Below are 19,573 nucleotides of genomic sequence, written 5' to 3'. Positions count from 1 at the left end.
TAGGAAGCAGAGGGAAGCAATAAACATTCTAACTGTAACACAGACTTTTCATCTTATCTTCTAGGTCTTAAAATTTTGGTGCCCAAACAGCTCTATCTTAAACACAATTAGGGTAGTAACTTAATCCTCTGACTTGCCTTGACTGTTTGATCTTTCCAGAGTCCAGTTCTCAGCCTTCTGAGTGTTGTTGAAAGAGGCTTCCAATCTCTTAACCCTTTCTAGGTCTCACAGCTGGGCTCCAGAGTTCCCTGCACCATATTATTTTTGGATCCACTTATCTATTATAGGGCATCTGGGCTGTTTCCACAACTTAGCTATTGTGAGTAGTGCAGCAGTGAACATGGATGTGTGTGCAAGTGTCTTTATGTAAATCATGCATTATTAATTTATTTTTCTACTATAATACACAGACATCTTACTTCTTTGGACTGGCATTAGGAAATGGCTAGAAGGGAAAGATGCTTTCAATATCAACCATGAAAAATACAATAACAAACCTGTCCAGTTTTGATTGGAAGATAGATGAATAAATATGTAACAGGCTATTTCTTCTCTTTCCTCTGAGTTGTTTCTAGCTATTTCCTGTTTGGAGCTTATCTTCCATCCAGAGGCTAGAGGCAGGAGGTGCCTTTATACTGGGTGACTTCAGGCAGGTGTCAGCTGGATTATGTGTTTAAACAAATCATTTCCAGTTGGTGTTATGAGTTGTACGTAGAACTCTTTTTTCCTTTCCCCAAGGCAAGTCAGCAAAATGTTGTTTGTGTTAGAACTCAAGGTCAATGTACGTATTTGTATAACATCCTTTGCCTGTGGGCTGGAATGTTGTAGCAGATTCTGGAACCCCAAAGAGGCTGCACCATCTGACCTTCAAAGGTCCCTTTGACCTCAACACTTACAGTCTTGGCAGAATGAACAGAAGGAGACTTACCTGAACACAGTGCAATTTTTGTTACTGTTGTTGTTGTTCTAAGGAATACATGGAGGCCTTTGTGGAAGGCCTGCCCCAGAACCTGTTCCAATTTCTGTGTGCATGTTGAGGTATTCATTCTCTAGGGAACAGATAGCCTTAGCCTAGACTTTGGACCTCCTTTGAGCTGCAATTCAGTTGTCTAGCTCCTGTGGCTGAACAAAATTTGTATCTATAGGGAAAACCCACTCATTTTATTCTGGCTCATTCCTCCTCCCTACAGACAACCAATCTTGAAATCCTTCTTTGCCTTCAGACTGTAATGTAAGCCCAGAGGCTGAATGCCCTTCACACTTCCTAATGTGCCATTGCTTCCCTATTTAGCCTCCTGGGGGGGACACTGTCCCTCTTGTTTCCTTTGTTGTGCCAACATCTTCACCCACCACCAGGGAGCATTTTTAACACCTTAGGAATTCACCCAGCTGATTTTAGTCACTGTAGAAAATGATTTCAAGCTGGGCAGTGGTGACTCACAAACTATAATCCTAGCTACTCAGGAGGCTGAGATCTGAAGACTTAGGTTTGAAGTCAGCCCAGGCAGGAAAGACCTCAAGACTCTTATCTTCAATTAATCACAAAGAAGATGGAAGTAGAGCTATGGCTCTACTAATACTGGCAAATGTACGTATGCACGCGCACACACGCGCACACACACACACACACACACACACAATTTTGTGAGTTTCTATCTGTTGGAAAAGAGAATACTTCCTGAACATTCAGCTCCTGGGTGGGTCCTACTTGGAATATTTATACAATGCAGATAACAATTACTCTTTCTTGGACAATCACATGACTACACAGTTGTTGTAGGACACTAGCCCAGGTGTTTCTATGTAGACAGTCCACAGCACTTCCTTGATTTTACGTTGCCACCTTAGGGCTGCAGAATGAAGGCTGAAATTTAACATTGCTGAATGGTGAGCACTCATATCTCCTTCTCCCCCAACAATGCCCAGAGGCTTAAGCCCTTCCCATCTATGATAAAGGAGCAGATGGAAAGGATCCTGATTTTCTTGTTTGTGTTAGTATAGCTGTTTCCTTAGCATTGTAGGATGTCATCAACAGCCTCCTTCCCAGAGCAGTAGCAATATTTTTGGGACTCAAATTTTGTGGATTTTGCTCTTGAGGGCCACTGTAACTTAGGCAAGGTGTGGGCGAAGCACCACTGAATGGCTTCTTTGTCCTTTTGAAGCTGTAAGGAAGAGAGACAAAAATCCCTAAAAAGGCACTGGAGCCAGCATGGGCAGGAGTTGCCAGTAGTGGGGTGAATGGTAGGCTGGACTTGGGATTTGTTTTCAACGGGTCTCCTTTGCAATATGGCTTTGGGGGGGAACAAAGGGCTTGTTGAGCTCCCTGCATGAGAAGGGACTGTTCATTTCCATTACCCTGTGGTTTCCCAGCTTAGTTGAACTTCACCTTTCTTGGAAGCCCTTTTGGTAACATTGCTTAGAGCAGAGGGGAGATGTGCTTGTTAGGGGACCCCAGGAGCTCAAAGGACTGTCTCCCTTCCAGCCTATATGCAGAGGCCTGTCTTGACTGACACAGGGTTTCTTGTTGCAATGCAGGGAACAGGAATGTGGTCAGTGGTGGCCTTCTCGACCCAGGGGTAAGAGGCCTTGGCTTCCCCTCTTAGCCTGTCTTTCTCTGTTAGTCTCCTTTACTGCAAACAATTAATTAAAATCAAGTGATATACAGTAAAAATGGGGAGATGATGGATGATTGTAACGGTCAAGTCCAAGTTCAGTGAGATCTGAGGATGATGAACTGGACTCCGCTCTCGCCTTTGCTTTTCTCCCTTTCTGACTCCACATGGGACACTGGGGCAGCTCTGGAGCATACTGGGTTTTCTAGGGGTGGAGTTTCATAAACTCTGGTTGGACTGGCCTGGATCAATTCCAAGCCAATCCCATTTGCCTGAGGATGTGTTGTGTTCTGATTGGCTGCCCCAAACCTGCAGGAAGCCTAGGAGGGATGGGGCATTCTGCCACTTCTATAAAGGTGAAGGAAGCTGGGAGCATAGCACGTCTTTGTCTCTGGTGTCTGTTTAGCGCCTCATCAAGTCACCACCTACCTATTCTGCCTCTGGGCTCTAGGCAGGGTGGGCATCTGCATGCCACTTGCTTTAGAGCTGGGGTCAGTTGACCAGGGCCTTGGCTCATTGACTGGTGAGAAGATATCTTGGTGTTCCTGGCCTCAAAAGTGGATCCACCCTTTCCCCTGCAATTTCATTTCCTTAGATATTTTTTTTCTCAGAAATTTCTAGTATACTATCTACTTTCTAGACTTGTGTGGTCTCTGAGAAACTGCTTGAAATGTACACAATGTCCATGAAAATACAAATGTTGAAAACAGTTGTTTCTGGAAACGAACTTGCTCTGTAACAAGTACCTAAATGCCTGCTATTTATCCAGCACTGGGCTGAGTATACAACATTTACCATTTGTGAATTGCATCACTACAAACGATCCCAGTGCTTTTTTTTTTTATTTTTTTTAATTTTATTTTATTTTATTTGAGAACATACTGTACAGAGGGGTTACAATTACATGGGCAGGAAAATGCATACATTTCTTACCAAGCATTGCAGCCTCCTCCTTTGTTTACCCTTCACCTCCCTTCCCAGCCTCCCCCCTCCCCCCCACCCAATCATACCCCCCCTATCCCCCCCCCCCACCGACATTGTAAAGCTGGTTTTGACATGACATTTTGTACTTCTCATTGTTGCAACAGGTCCACCTGAATCCTTAAACGACTTGTTTGTCCCTGTCTCCTCCACATGTTATACTGACATCAAATATAGTGAAAGCGGGGGTTACACTGTGGGGGAGGGACATACAAAGCAACAAAGAAATAATATTATAAATGCGTTAGAAACACATGCATGAAAGAAACAAAAACATTAAAATACATATTTGAGGGTTCGTTTTCCTAACATCACATTCTCTGACTTTTTCCGCTTGACTCATACCTATACTAGATATTGCAAATAAGGGAAACCATGGGACCTATGTTTCTTTGGGCCTGGCTTACTTCACTTAATATAATTTTTTCCAAGCCTTTCCATTTCCTAACAAATGGGGCAATGTCATTCTTTCTGATGGAGGCATAGAATTCCATTGTGTACATATACCACATCTTCTTGATCCATTCATCTACTGAGGGGCATCTGGGTTGGTTCCATATCTTAGCTATGGTAAATAATGCTGCAATAAACATAGTTGTGCTGGTAGCTTTAGTGTGGCCTTGTTTGTGATCATTTGGGTAAATGCCCAAAAGTGGGATTGCTGGGTCATTGGGGAACTCTATGTGGAGTCTTTTGAGGAACCTCCATACTGCTTTCCAAAGTGGTTGAACAAGTTTACATTCCCACCAACAATGAAGTAAGGTTCCTTTCTGTCCACATCCCCTCCAGCATCTGTTGTTGTTAGAGTTTTTGATTTTTGCTGTTCTAACTGGAGTGAGGTGGTATCTCAATGTTGTTTTGATTTGCATTTCTTTTATGGCTAGGGATGTTGAACATTTCTTCATGTGTCTATTGGGCATCCTTCTTTCTTCTTCAGAGAAGCTTCTCTTTAAGTCTTTCGCCCACTTACTTGATCCCAGTGCTTTGGCCCTTCTCCATCTTTTCTTTCTTGTGTTGTAGGGAACTGCTGGAGACTACATGCCGCCTGGCCAACACGCTGAAGAGACATGGAGTCAACCGTGGGGACCGTGTGGCCATCTACATGCCTGTCTCCCCTCTGGCTGTGGCAGCGATGCTGGCCTGTGCCAGGATCGGAGCTGTTCACACCGTCGTCTTTGCTGGGTTCAGTGCTGAGTCCTTGGCTGGGCGGATCAATGATGGTAATCACTAGGAAGTCCCCTGGTTCTGGTTCCTGAAGGCCAGGACATCAGGATGGAGACTATTAGAAGGGAGCTAGATATAAATAAAAGGTCTCACAGACAGATGGTACATACTACTAGGAATGAATGGGGACATGGGTGAATGAGTATCTGTTTGGGAAGCTAAGATCTGAGTGTGTTAGTTTTGGCAAGCTAGAGAAAGGAGAAGGGAGGTTCACGAACAGTAGAGAAAAGAGCAGAGGCCCAGGTCACGTGGTTGGAGGATCACAGCCTGTGTGGAGGCCGGGTGGGGCTGGCAGGGCTGCAGGGCAGGGGAGAAGAGCACCAAGGCTGCTTGACAGTGGAGATGTAGGGGAAGCTGTCTCAGGTGGAAGGAACAAAGGGAGAACTGTCCAGAGGTGTGGAGACAGGTGACGGGGCATGTACAATCACTTGAAAGTTTTCTGACAGCAGGCGGGTCAGGTTTCTGAAAAGAGCCACACAATAGTGTCTCCTTGCTGCTGCTGGCTGTGTAGATGGTAGTCCAGTGTCTATGCAATGTGATCCCTGCTCTTTCCAACTCAGTTAGATTACTTGCCTTCCCAAGGAAGATGCTAGGTGCCGGGAGCGGTGGAGAGTTCTTGTGCCTTGTGTTTTCTTAATTTCTTTTGCAGATAGTTCATTGCTAGTGCATAGAAATACAGATAAATTGTGTGTGTGTGTGTGTGTGTGTGTGTGTGTGTGTGTGTGTCTTAGGAACACAGGACCTTGTGCATGCTAGGCAACTACTACTACCACTGAGCTGCATCCAGCTCTGGGTTGCCCCTCTCCTCTTCTCCCCTTCCCTTCTCTCCCCTCCTTTTCTCTTAACTTCCCTCTCTTGTTCTTTTGGAAGAATTTGAGAAGGATTGGTGTTAATTCTTCCATAGTCATTCTTTACTCACCAGTGAAGCTATTTGGTTCTGGTCTTTTCTACGTTTGGAGGTGACTCCTCTCTCTCTCTCTCTCTCTCTCTCTCTCTCTCTCTCTTTCTCATGTGCTCAAGCCATCCTTCTATTTACAGCTTTTGTTGGTAGTCAGCGATAATAGTATCACAGACTTTCCTGCCCAGATTGGCTTTGAACTGTGATCCTCAGAAGATCTCAGACTCCTGAGTAGCTAGGATTACAGACATGAGCCACCGGTACCTGGCTTGACTATTCTCTTTTTAATGAGGAAACAAGCACAAAGAAGTGACTTACCCTGAGTCATTCAGCTGCGAAGTAGACGAGCTAAGATTTTTGTCCACCAGCAATTGTGCTTTTAGGATTACACCAGGCTACCCCCCCCCTTTTTTTTTTTTTTTTTTTTTTGCTGCTATAGCCGTGATAACCAAGTGTATTTACTAAGGTTCTTTGAGATGAGCAATAATAGTTGATTCTAGGTGACGACAACATGTGGAGATTTAGTAGCTGGGTTCTGGGGCAGCTCTTAGAACCTCACAACTCCTGAACCACCAGGCCAACTCTGTGGCCTCAGCAGGGGGCTTTTCTCTGGGATTTTGCCTCTAAGAACCTTCTCCTTCAGCTCATCTGGGCTGTGGCTCTAGGAAGAAGTATACACAAGAAATCCCAGTTCTTCTGCCCTTAGCTCTGGGAGAGGCCTTGGCACAGAGTGATTTAAAAGTTTCAGGGATACAGGGAGGCCTTCCAGGTAGTACTACTGCTGGATATTTGCTCCAGACTTTTCCATAGGGGTTGACTGTAGAGCCCAGCACAGCTACATCATCTCTGGATTATTTCACATCAAGGTAAAAAGCCAGGTGAACATTCCCTTTAAGGTAAGGGTGAAGAGGCCTCTCCTGGGCACCTACCAGATGATGCCCTGTTCCCTCAATAGAGAAGATTCTTGGCCTGTGTAACTCACCCTGGACTGGGCCTGGCAACCTAAAATCTCCTGGGACTTGGTCTGTGGGTATTGCTTTGCCATTGTAGTTGCTGTGGACACTGTATAAGCCCATCAGCAGGCAAGGCTCCTGAGCAAGTGAGAGAGAGGAAAGGAAGTCTGGTTGTAAACTTTATGATGAGACGGAAGAGTTGAACTTGAAGGCACTTTGTTTCTGGCTCCTTTCTGCTCATCCTTGAGTCAGGTTGGGGGGCTCATACTCTGTATGGCACACTGAGGTTTCAGTGTAGGCAGATCCTCAGTTTTTTAGTTGATTTTTTTTTTCTTACTCAAGATCGGACTTTGTCTTTCATATACTTAGAATGTGTGGCTGCAAGAAGGCTCTGAGGGCTGAAAGGGGAGGGAGTTGATCAGGCATGTTGCTGTTGTCTCTCTATTAGCTAAGTGCAAGGTGGTGATCACCTTCAACCAAGGACTCCGGGGAGGGCGTGTGGTGGAGCTCAAGAAAATAGTGGATGAAGCAGTGAAAATTTGCCCAACCATCCAGCATGTCCTGGTGGCTCACAGGACAGACAACAAGGTCCACATGGGAGACCTGGACATCCCCCTTGAGCAGGTGGGTTTACTTCATTTTCTGTGGATGGAAGGGTATTATTAAGATATTGGGTCTGGGGCTTGTCCAGGTATGGTTCCCAATCTGGACTCCTTAGGGGGTGCCCAGGGTTCCTTGGTGATAGTCCTTCCTTCCCCTCTTCATCATTGTTGTCATCCTTCCTCTTCCTCCTCCTTTTCCTCTTCCTCCTCTCATCCTTTCTCTTTTTTTTTTTCTCCTTAGGATTTAACCCTTAGCCAAGCATACTCTACCATAGAGCTATATACCTTCCATCTTTTTATTTTGTGTGTTCTCTGCATTCAAAATTGAACCAGGGCAGTTGAGAAAGTGGAGAACTCAGAATGTGATCTGCTGAGTCCCATGGCGGCTGGGCCATGGTGACCCAGGGAAGCTGAGGGCAGGGGGGAGAGGCTAAATGCCCTAGACTGGTTGTGTGATTCTTCTCCCTTCTAGGAGATGGCCAAGGAGGCCCCTGTGTGCAGTCCAGAGAGCATGAGCAGTGAGGACATGCTCTTTCTGCTATACACCTCAGGAAGTACTGGAATGCCTAAGGGGCTGGTCCACACCCAGGCAGGCTACCTGTTGTATGCTGCCCTGACCCACAAGGTAGGGAGGGGCCAGTGCCAGGAAGTGGGCTGAAATTGCATGGGGCTCTGAGCAGGTTGAGGAGGGGCTGAAGTTGGACCTGAACACTTCCTGTGAGCAAAATGCCAATTGAGGTGCTGTGCTGGTGTTTAGTTGTAGCGTGTTTATAAGCAGGGTGGCTGTGAGTTGTCCTGTGACAGCAAATTGTGTGTATGCAGGAGAAAATATGAGTTCTCCATCTAAGCCTTGCTGTAGTCCTGTAGCCCCTCTGCTCTGCCCCATCTTCTGTGGCCTGAGGGATGATGGGCCCTTGATGGTTCTGACTTTCCATGGTAATGGGTAGTGCTATTCAGCAGGCTCTGACCTTTCATTCTGATAGCTGGTGTTACTCTCTGATGCTCTCAGTCACTTCTGCCTTCATGCATTGCTTACTCCTTAAAAAATGTAAGAAATTGGGCTGGGAAGGTGGCTCAGTGGTAGAGTGCTTGCCTTGCATGCCTGAGGCCCTGGGTTTGATTCCTCACAAAAAAGAAAAAAGCTAGAAGTGGCGCTGTGGCTCAAGTGGTAAAGCACTAGACTTGAGCTGAAGAGCTGAGGGACAGTGCCCAGGCCCAGAGTTCAGGCCCCACGACTGGACCAAAAAAAATGTATTAAATTGTATCTTATAATACCTTTGTATTGTACAAAGAAAAAATTTACACAACCCAGGATGAGGGTTGAGTTCAGTGGCAGGATGCATACTTAGCATGTACAAGTCCAAATTCTGACCCTAGCATCACAAATATATCACCACCACAACCACCACCACTACCACTACCATCATCATCTAAAACTGCATTAGTATTAAGATAAATATATTTCCTATTATATATGTTATATATATACATATATATATGTATATATATAACATATATATATTTCCCCCTCCACTTAAATGTTTATCTTTTGCTGGGAGCTGGTGGCTTACACCTGTAATCCTACTTACTCAGGAGGCTATCTAAGGAACTCAGTTCAACGCCAGCTGGAACAGAAATATCTGAGAGATTCTTATCTCCACTTAACCAGCCAAAAGCCAGAAAGGAAGGTGAGGTATGCCTCAAGTGGTAGAGTGCCAACCTTGAGCAAAAAAACTAAGAGTGTGAGGCCCTGAGTTCAAGCCTCTGTATCAGCACACACAGTCACACACAAAAGCTCCTCTATTTATTATCTTAAAGCAATTTTGTGAGTCCCTAAAATGTGGTATCATAAAATTAAAAAATTACTGTAATAAAAAACTGGACTTTAGTATGTGGAAATTGCATTGCAGTAGATCACCCTTTAAGGATATTAAGCAAATGATTAAGGAAGGTATTATTCAAAAAATGCCTAGATCGGGGCTGGGAAGGTGGCTCAGTGGTAGAGCGCTTGCCTTGCATGCATGAAGCCCTGGGTTCGATTCTTCAGCACCACATAAGCAGAAAAAAAAAGCCAGAAGTGGTGCTATGGCTCAAGTGGTAGTGTGCTAGCCTTGAGTGTCCAGGCCCAGAGTTCAGGCCCCACGACTGGACCCCCCCCCAAAAAAAATGCATAGATCATTATTTATTTAGAGATGGGTAGGTGAGGGATATTGGTTTAATGTCCCATCTCTGATTACCTTGAGGAATAGCTGACATTTTGCAGGCTGGTTAGAGTTTCTAGGTGTTTCCAGTGGACTGGATTCTCTGTTGTAAAAGGTTGATATGGCTGCTGCTAGCATCAGCAAAGGGAACTGTGTGGTTCTGTTGATCTGGAAACCCAGGTGAGCAGGCTCATTCTCTTATCTGGCATCTCCTTTCCCTGACTTGGTTCCCTGTACCATTAGGCCAGGCTTCCTCAGATGGGCTGCTCTAGGAGTCAGAGCTTTAACAGTGCCTGCAAGATCTTCACTGAGTTGAGTTCCATGGCCTAAATTTTGACTTTGTCATGGTGTAGGGGGTTGGATGGAAAATGCTGACTGGCCAGGATGACCACATAAGTGTTCAGCCCCTGACTATAATGGTGGAGCTAGGTGGTTGCCCTGTGTTGGACAGCTTTCCATCACTGTGACAAAATACTTAAGAAAATCAACTTTAAGGAGGAAAGATTTATATTGACTCAGTTTCAGATCATGGTCACTTGGCTCAGTTGTTTCTGAGTCCGTGGTGAAGTGGCACACTGGCACTATGGAAAAGCAAAGCCACTCACCTCATGGTGGCCAGAGAGAGAAAGGGAGACAAGGGCCAGGGACAAGGTATTGCCCCTAAAGGTTGGTCCCCAGTGACCCACTTCTTCCAACTAGGTCCTGCCTTCTACAATGTCTACTCTACTAGTCTACCCAGTTATGAACTCATTGATGGGTGGATTCCATCAATGAGGTCAGAGCCCTCAATGATATTTATTTCTTATTTTTTAACTGGCAGCCAGACATTTAGCACATGGCCTTTGGATGACATTGTAGATCCAAACTATAAGATCCCCAAGAGGGCATTCCAGGGGGAAGGAGAGGCAGGGACAGGGGAAGAACCACATGTATCTGTACATGTGCATTGCCATCGTGCCCAGCACTAAGCCTGTTGACAGTAAGACAGAAAGACAGACTGGGCAGACTTATGTCCTTATTGATGTTCTTGCCTCTGGCTGCTGGCTGACCTTCCTTTAGTGATGGAACCTTTCTTGACCTCAGTATTTTCTCATCTGAAAAGCCTCATCTCTCCTGAGGTGATGTTGCAAAGATTGACAGACTATTAGTAAAAGAATTTGGAAAATGTAATTTCTGAGACCAAATGACAAGAAAGTTCCAGGCTGGATCTGTTTCCTTTAATTTATGTAAAATTACAAGGAAGCTGTCATTTGTGTTTAAAGTATTACCAGGATACTAAAACAAAAGAGAGTAGGGTGATCAGAATTGGAGCAATTTTTGCATTTCTGTTCAGTATTTGATTTTCTTTTCCTTTTTTTAAAAAAAATTTTGTAATGCCAGTACTGGAGCTTGAATAGTGGGCCTCATGCTCTTCTTAGCTTTACCACTCAAGGCTAATGCTCTATCATTTGAGACACGCATTGAGATTTAGGTGGTTAATTGGAGATAAGAGTCTCATGGACTTTTCTGCCTGTGCTTTGAACATGATCCTTAGATCTTAGCCTATTGAGTAGCTAGGATTATAGGCAGGAGCCACTGGAGCCCAGATGATTTTCTTTTTTTGATCATCAGGCACAGGAACTTTGAGGCATTTGTCTTGAATAAAACTAAACAGAAGTAGGAATGAGAAGGGAGATGTGTGTCTTCTTATTTACTTGGTGTTGAAGACCTGATCCATAGCAAGTCAGCAGTGTTCAGAACTTGGAGTACAGGGCCTGGAATGTCCAGGGGAACACAGGCAATGAACTAACTGCTGCGCTCAATGGAAGCAGCAAAGGATAAAGGCCTGCGTGGATAAAAGTGTGGCTCCCATCCAGGTGTATTCTCCAGCTCTGTTCCTGGAACGGCCGCTTTAGTTAGTTTTTTGTAGCTCCTAAAACTGCCTGAGTCTCTGTTTCTTCAGTGTTAAGATGGCTTTGTGTCCCCACACTGAGGGCTGCCCTGCTGCTCAGGTGACAATGTGTATCAAGTCTTTGGCACTAAGGTTGTTGATGCTTTTGTCAATGTTGCTGTGATGGTTGTGATCTCAGGTATAAGTGTGTGTTATGTGTATGTGAATGTTCGTGCATGCACATGTGTAGGCACATGTGTGAAGGGGCATGGATGTGTTTGCTTGTATGTCGATGTGTATGGGTACATGCGCATGTGCATATGTTTGCTGTCATATGTGCATGTATATTTGTATGTGCACATGCAAATGGTCTTGAGCTGTTAGGGAAGAAGGAGGTAGATCCTGAAGGGTAGTTGTGAGTGATTGGGGGCCGTGCAGTATGGTCAGGGTACATCCTGGCTGCTGGGTCTTTTGGAGAATGGCCAGCCCCAGGCATCTGGTTTCTCTCCAAGAACTGTGGTAAGAGAAGTCTCCAGCCCTGTGAAAGGGACCAAGCTGTATTCAGCTAGTTGCCTTTCAACTAGTGAGTGCTGATGGACTTTGGGTGATGGTGTATTGATTATTAGATCAGTGAAAGTGCTTTCTTCCTGGAGGATCTTTCCTTGGCTGGAGACATAGCTCCCTTCCCCAGGAGACTTTTGACTTAGCCTGTTGAGTAGCTAGTATTACAGGTGTGAGCCACTGATTTAAAAAGTTGAATGCCAGGGGCTGGGAAGTTGGCTCAGTGGTAGAGTGCTTGCCTTGCATGCCTGAGGCCCTGGGTTCAATTCCTCAGCACCATATAAGCAAAAAGAAAAAAAAGCCGGAAGTGGCGCTATGGCTCAAGTGGTAGAGCGCTAGCCTTGAGCTGAAGAGCTGAGGGACAGCGCCCAGGCCCAGAGTTCAGGCCCCACAACCGGACCCAAAAAAAAAAAAAAAAAAAAAAGTTGAATGCCAGGTGCTGGTGGCTCATGCCTCTAATCCTAGCTACCCAGGAAGCTAAGGTCTGAGGATCATGGTTCAAAAGCCATCATGAGTAAGAAAGTCAGTGAGACTCATCTCCAATTAGCCACCAGAAAAGCAGAAGTGGAGTTATGGTTCAAAGTGGTAGAGTACTAATCTTGAACAGAAGAACTCAGGGAGAGCAAACAGGCCCTGAGTTCAATTCCCACCACCACTGACAAAAAAAGTTGAGCATAAGATCATGCAGAAAGGCATGTACAAGATACTATGTTGATTTTTTTTTTGTCAGTTGTGGGGCTTGAACTCTGGGCTTGGGTGCTGTCCCTGTGCTCTTCAACTCAAGGTGAGCGCTCTACTGCTTGAGCCACAGCACCACTTCCAAGACACTATGTTGAAAACAAACTTTACAACTTTGCAGCAGAGAGGAAAGGGATGGTAGGGGAAAAACAAAGGAGGGGGTAACAATACTCAATAGAAAATGGACTCATTACCTTGCTCATGTAACTGTAACCCCTCTGTACAGTATCTTTACATTAAAAATGTATATTAAGAAAAATAAATAAATACTCTGTATATTAACAAAAAATAAATTAAAAAGATTATGCAGAAATGTACCATATATTCTTCCTTCCTTTCTTCTTCTTTTTGGGGCTCATGCATGCTTAGCAGGTGCTATACCACTGAGCCATATCACAAGTCCAGGCACTCACATCTTAAACACATAACCAAATGAAATTTTACTTTCGGATGCATACCCCTTTCAGAACATGGGGCATCTCCCACTCTGAAAGACTCCCATGTGCCATCCCAGGTGGTCTCCAGGGCAACCTTCATTGTCTAGATTGGTATTTGTCTGACTTTGAGCTTCTTCCTGCAACACATACTTGAATTATATGTAGCTTCTTTTCCCCACGGTTATACTCAAGGGTCACTCTGCAGTTACCTGCCTCAGTAATCCTCTCTTCTGCTGTGTGCTGTGGGAAGCATCTTCAATGTCCTCTCTTAGCCTGCTGCTTGTGTCTGTGGGTGGCTGGAGCTCACTGTGCATGTGTGACATAGTGATGTCTTGGTGATAGTTTGGGAAATGTGGCAGGGTAGAGAGAACAAACTCCTGATTGTCCCCTCCTTGTCCGCAGCTTGTGTTTGACTACCAACCAGGCGATGTCTTCGGCTGTGTCGCTGACATTGGGTGGATCACAGGCCACAGCTATGTGGTGTATGGTCCCCTCTGTAATGGAGCCACAAGTGTCCTTTTTGAGAGTACCCCAGTTTACCCTGATGCTGGTGAGGACTGAGGACCCTGTTTGGGGCCTGCACTGGGTTGTATGGGAGGGAGTTGGGGGCTGGAGAAAAGGTTTACAGAAGGTCGGAGACTGGCTTTGGTTTAGGTATGGTTCTTGTGATCTTGTTGGCAAGAGGCCAAATGAACATTGTAGTTTCTGTGCTTTGAGACCTACCCAGGGGACTGGAGCCCAGAACTGCACCCAGGAAGATCACATGAACCATAGGAAGGAGTCTGACTAGAAGTCAGCCAAAATCTTATCTCCAAATCACTCACTCCAGCATTCTTCACCCTCTAACCTAAGCTACCTGCCTTAGGCCATCACTTTAGCTTGTTCCTCTCACCTCTATGGCCACCTTACCTGATCAGACCTGGCCTTTCCTTGAAGTCCAGGCCAGCTGCCTACTTCCTCTAATCTCCCTAATCCTGCCACCATAACCCCTCAGTTCCTGGGCCCTCATCCATCAAACTGAGATCATTTTGAGAATGTGATCATGTCTGGCACACTTTTGCTTTTCTCACATAACACAGTGTTCCAAATATTTGTGGGCATCTTCATGTAATGGAGTTTTAGTGACTCTGCCTGCAAGCTCATGCCTGGGCATTCCAGCAGGGCTGGATGCAGTCAAGGGAGAGAGTGTGGGGACAATTCTAGGGACATAGGGTTATATGCAGGTGTGATCTTACTTGTGTCATTTCAGGTAATGGTGTGAGTTGAGGAGTTTTACAGGGGGGTGTATGTGCTAGGCATATGGTCTTGTGTCCTGCACATGCTGGGCAGTGGCTGCATTGTCACCAAGGGAAGGCCAGAAATCCTTTAGGGGACATTTAATTAGGACAGAGTCAAAGGTCTATGTCATATTTTGAAATCCACAGTAATAACACTTAGAACAAATTCCTGGATAGCTCCTGCGGGATAACCTGTGTGGATGTGGATTGTCTTTGATGGGCTCTCTTCTCCTGACTGTGGACTTGGATCTTGCTGTAGGTCGGTACTGGGAAACAGTGCAGAGGTTACAGATCAGTCAGTTCTATGGTGCCCCCACGGCCATCCGACTGCTGCTGAGATACGGCGATTCCTGGGTAAAGAAGTATGATCGCTCCTCCCTGCGCACTTTGGGGTCAGGTGAGCACTGCCCTGTAGCAGGAGAGAGTGTGTCTGTACCCACTGACCTGGGGCTCTTCCACATGGGGGTTGGACAGGAGTCCTGAGTGAGTAAGCTGTAAGGAAAGTGTTTCACTGTTTAAGCCACAGTGAGTCTAAATCTAGTGAGTGTTGCTGCACTACAGCCCTGCAGAATCTAAAGACAGAGCAAGTATTTTATTTTAGTTAGTTTTTTAACTGATGCTGAGATAGTAAAATCACAGATATCAAGTACTTAGCTTGAAAGATTGAAGGATGTGCTTTTTTTTTTTTGGTCAGTCATGGGCTTGGGTGCTGTCCATGAGCTTTTTCACTCAAGGCTAGTGCTCTGTCACTTGGAGCCACAGCGCCTCTTTTGTATTTTGGGTGGTTAATTGGAGATAAAAGTCTCACAGACTTTTCTGCCCAGGGCTGGCTTTGAGCCACGATTCTTAGATCTCAGACCCTTGAGTAGTTAAGATTAAAATCCTGTAGCTACTCAGGCCTGTAATCCTAGCTACTCAAGAGGCTGAGATCCGAGGATTGTGGTTCGAAGTCAGCCCTTGCAGAAAGAAAATATGGGACTCTTTTCTTCAATTAACTACCCCTGAGGAAACAAGTTAAGGGACAGCACCCAGGCCTGGAGTTCAAACCCTAGTCCTGATCACTATTGGATCCTTTCTCACTAGGCATTAATTTTTGTGTTTTGTATAATGAGATCACATTGTATGTGTGGTAACTGTGGTATGCTTATTTTCATAGTTATGTAGTTCCATTGCCTGGATAGAATGTATCTTAATGTAGCCACTCAACTCTTGAGAAATTTATAGTTCCGCTGTTAGGAACAGAGCTGCTTGGGACTATTATTGTATATGGCAATTTTTGTGGCCATCTACATTATTCTATGAAGGGTATGTCAGGAGTTAATTGTTTTGGGTATTAGAGTAAATATCTTTAGCTTTAATAAATCTTGTTTCAGTAATTTGTCTAAAGTAGTTGTAGATGGTGTTTATACCATTTTTTGGGAGCCAAGGCTGGCAATAATTTACCACTTGAGCCACGGCCCCCACATCCAGCTTTTTTGTTTTTGTTTTTTTTTGAGATAAAAGTCTTACAGATTTTCCTGCCTGGATAGGGCTGTAAGATTACAGGTGTGAGACATCCAGCTGGGGTGTTTATACTTTCAAATACTAAGAGAAATGTTCCAATGGCTTCTCAAAATATACTCCTCAAGAGTATGGGGCATCCAGTTTCTTTCTTCCTTCCTCCTAATTGTTTTTTTTTTTTTTTTTTGCTTTTCGACCACTTGATGATGAAAGTACCTTATTGCAAGTTGTATTTCTCTTATGACCATAAACATGATGAACTCACAGCTTTGACAGGTCTCCATGTATGTCCTTTAGAAAACAAATTATGGAGCAAAATTCCTCTTGGCTTCAGGTTTATTTGAGTTCCTTTAATTTGTGGTTTCAGTGGGAGAGCCTATCAACCAGGAGGCCTGGGACTGGCTCCACAGGGTGGTAGGGGACAGCAGATGCACACTGGTGGACACCTGGTGGCAGACAGGTGAGCATATCTCCATCTCTGAGGAGGAATCAGAACATGGCTTAGAACTGGTGTCCAGCCCCATACTGAGACTGGGGGTTGTGTGTGTGTGAGGGGTGAGCTTGTGTGAGCTGAGGGCAAAGTTGGTGCTCCCAGCTGTGAGTGTGATAATGAATGCTCTGCTGAGTCCCTTTCGTATTTGGGTGCTGTGTGAGAAAGCTAAGACAGCCTGGCTGCCCCTTCCCAGCTGTATGACTATGTAGGATGATTTCATGGTTTGTAAAGTGAGGGTGTTTGCCATGGCTTTTGGCTGAGGATGAAATAAGGTGACCTGATTAAAGTCTAAGGTCTAAAGCTAAATTCTGAGGAGTCGTCTTACTCTGTTGGGGTCCTTCATTTCCTCCCCACCTTTTTCTTCAATCTTCTTTTCCTTGGTTCATTTTTCTTTTTCCCTCCCTCCTTCCCTCCTTCCCTCCCTCTTTTTTTTCTTTCTTTGTCTTTCTGTCTTTCTTTCCTTTCTTTCTTTCTCTTGCTTGCTTGCTTTTCTTTCTCTTTTCTTTTTCCCTTTCTTTCTTTCTTTCTCTTGCTTGCTTGCTTTTCTTTCTCTTTTCTTTTTTACCCTTCCTTCCTTCTTTTCTTTCTTTCTTTCTTTCTTTTTTTCTTCTCTCTTCCTTTCTCTTATTTATTTCTCTATCATTATTATTATTATTATTTTATGATTATTATTGTTTTTACAGGGCTGGCAGTTAAACCCTGGGCTTCCTGCCTGCTAATCCAGTGCTCTTATCACTGAGCCACACCCTTAGTCTCAAGGGACTCCTTTCTGCGTACAACTACATATAATGATCCAATTTAAATATCAGTGTGAAAAGGGAAAAGGAAGCTTTTCTGTGGCATTTTATTTTGATCTGTGCATTCCCTTCTTGAGTATATCGGCCTTATTGGATGGCCATGTAGGCTGACAGAGGCAACTGCCAGAGAATTGACGAGGGACAGGCCTGATGGCCATCTCTTTTCACTGTTCGGTCTGTATTAAATGTGCAATGGTCTAGAGAAATTGTTTTCTGCTGCAAGTGGGTGGATTGTGGCTTTTCTAGAGAAATTGTTTTCTGCTGCAAGTGGGTGGATTGTGGCTTTTTCTGTTTCAAACGAGGGTCTGACCAGTGAGCCTATAGTCAGCAGAGGGAGATGCTTGTACTCACTCAGCTGCTGATGCAGAGCTTCTGGGCCTGAACCCTTTTCCTCCCACACCTGAAACAGAGGGGACTGGAACCCTGAGACAAAGGTCTTATGCCATTGGCTCTATGTCTCTGCTCACCTTTTTTCTCTGACAGATGCAGGGAATTGGTTATGTATCCTTTCAGGGCACAGTCTAGACATGCCTGTCATTGGCTCCCAGGCCAATCTGCTTTCTTCTCCTCCTCCCCACAGAAACAGGTGGCATCTGCATTGCACCTCGGCCCTCAGAAGAAGGGGCGGAGATTGTCCCAGGCATGGCGATGAGGCCCTTTTTTGGCATTATCCCTGTTCTCATGGATGAGAAGGTGTGTGGGGGCCCTGCAGAGGCTGTCCATGCTTACCTGGCAAGGCTCCCTCTCCCCTGCTTCCCACCCCTTCCCTCTCCCCACCCCTCACTGTGCACCTGCAGGGCCTGATCTCTGAGGAAAGGCCAGGTCCTCCCGTATTCACTGTACTCTCCTCTCAGAAGGACACAACTAATGACATTACTGTGTGGTCTAAGCCCAGGCTCTCCTCAAATGACCTTGGGGGGAAAGCTCTGGACAGTTCCATTTGGACCCCATTTGCCATTTTTTTCTGTCTCAGGACAAGCGGTTAGGAGGATGATGGTTCTTGTCAGCAATTCGCTTGTCGCCTAGAACCCACCTGCTCTCATGTGTGTCTCCCTGGGTCTGCAGGGCAACGTTGTGGAGGGAGGTGATGTTTCTGGAGCCTTGTGCATCTCCCAGGCCTGGCCAGGCATGGCCAGGACCATCTATGGAGACCACCAGAGGTTCATAGATGCCTACTTCAAGGCATACCCAGGTGAGTGGCTGAACAGGGCTCTCATGCCTTTTCTATAAGTTACTAGAAAGTGATTCCCATAGACTAGGGGAACATGTTAAGGTAATGGTGACTGACTACAATCCAACATGGTGGTCAAGAAGAAGTGTGTTGGAGGCTTGGGTTTGATTCCAGCCTCCTCTCTGTTCCCCACTTACTTCCTATCCCTACACACAAGAGCCAGTTCCAACGCAGAGGCCTCTGTGCAGCTGGGTGAATGTGAGTGTACAGCCATTAGCAAGCGTCTGTCCCGTGGTGGCCATCTTGTTCATTGGAAAGTGGGAGTGCAGAAGAAACCATTTGGAAAGCTGTGTTGAAAGCCAGGAGCTTTCTTACAATTTTTTCATTTTTTTTTTTTTTTTTGGGTCCGGTCGTGGGGCCTGAGCTCTGGGCCTGGGTGCTGTCCCTCAGCTCTTCAGCTCAAGGCTAGCGCTCTACCACTTGAGCCACAACGCCACTTCCGGTTTTTTTCTTTTTGCTTATGTGGTGCTGAGGAATTGAACCCAGGGCCTCAGGCATGCAAGGCAAGCGCTCTACCACTGAGCCACCTTCCCAGTCCTTTTTCATTCATTTTTGTCCTGGTTTACTATTGTGTCATGTGAGTGGAAAATTTTGTATAAATGCTATCATCTCTGACTTATTGGAACCAGTAATTTTCAGTCTCAAGTTTGCACCTGAGACTCAGTTTGGGAAGGCTTTAAAAAAGGTTTGTTTTTTTTTTTTTTATGCTGGTCATGGTGTTTAAACCAGGGCCTGCGCACTGTCCCTAAGATTCTTTTTCTCAAGGCTACACTCTACCACTTGAGCCACAGCTCCACCTCTGGCCTTTTCTGAATATTGAGATGAGAGTTTCATGGACTTTACTTCCCCAGGCTGACTTTGATCCATGATCCTGAGATCTCAGCCTCCTAAGCAGCTAGGATTACAAGCACAAGCCACTAGTGCCTGTCTTGGGAAGGCTTTTTGCATGAATGACCTGTCTGTATTCAGATTCCTGAACTCTCCTGACATCTTCAATGTTCTGCTGATTCAGCGCCACTTGCAGAGTTACCAGAATGTAGCCCAGGGCACCCTTTGGAGAAATGCCTGCATAAGGAGCTGCTGCGAGAACCAGCAGGCCATGAACATAGCCAGGCTGCCTTCAGAGTTAGTCTGTAGCGTAAAGCCGGGACAGAGCACTTGCTTCATTCCCCATGGAAGATTGGGAGTCCCCCCTGTT

At 45.4% G+C, this 19,573-nt stretch overlaps 1 protein-coding gene across 1 annotated transcript in view; it reads left to right on the top strand.

The window, feature by feature from the left end:
* The window catches only part of Acss1 (acyl-CoA synthetase short chain family member 1), a 57,703-nt gene that overhangs the window by 26,826 nt on the left and 11,304 nt on the right, over positions 1–19,573 (top strand). Inside the window, exons 3-10 of the mRNA XM_042666399.1 lie at positions 4,614–4,813; positions 7,117–7,292; positions 7,743–7,895; positions 13,480–13,627; positions 14,614–14,751; positions 16,222–16,314; positions 17,725–17,837; positions 18,210–18,336. Coding sequence (XP_042522333.1) covers positions 4,614–4,813; positions 7,117–7,292; positions 7,743–7,895; positions 13,480–13,627; positions 14,614–14,751; positions 16,222–16,314; positions 17,725–17,837; positions 18,210–18,336 — 1,148 coding nt within the window. The remainder of the gene's footprint in view (positions 1–4,613; positions 4,814–7,116; positions 7,293–7,742; positions 7,896–13,479; positions 13,628–14,613; positions 14,752–16,221; positions 16,315–17,724; positions 17,838–18,209; positions 18,337–19,573) is intronic.

Source organism: Dipodomys spectabilis, unplaced genomic scaffold (assembly GCF_019054845.1).
Source record: "Dipodomys spectabilis isolate Male_0828 unplaced genomic scaffold, ASM1905484v1 ptg000365l, whole genome shotgun sequence".
Lineage (NCBI taxonomy): Eukaryota > Metazoa > Chordata > Mammalia > Rodentia > Heteromyidae > Dipodomys > Dipodomys spectabilis.
This window is presented reverse-complemented; position numbering and strand designations above follow the sequence as displayed.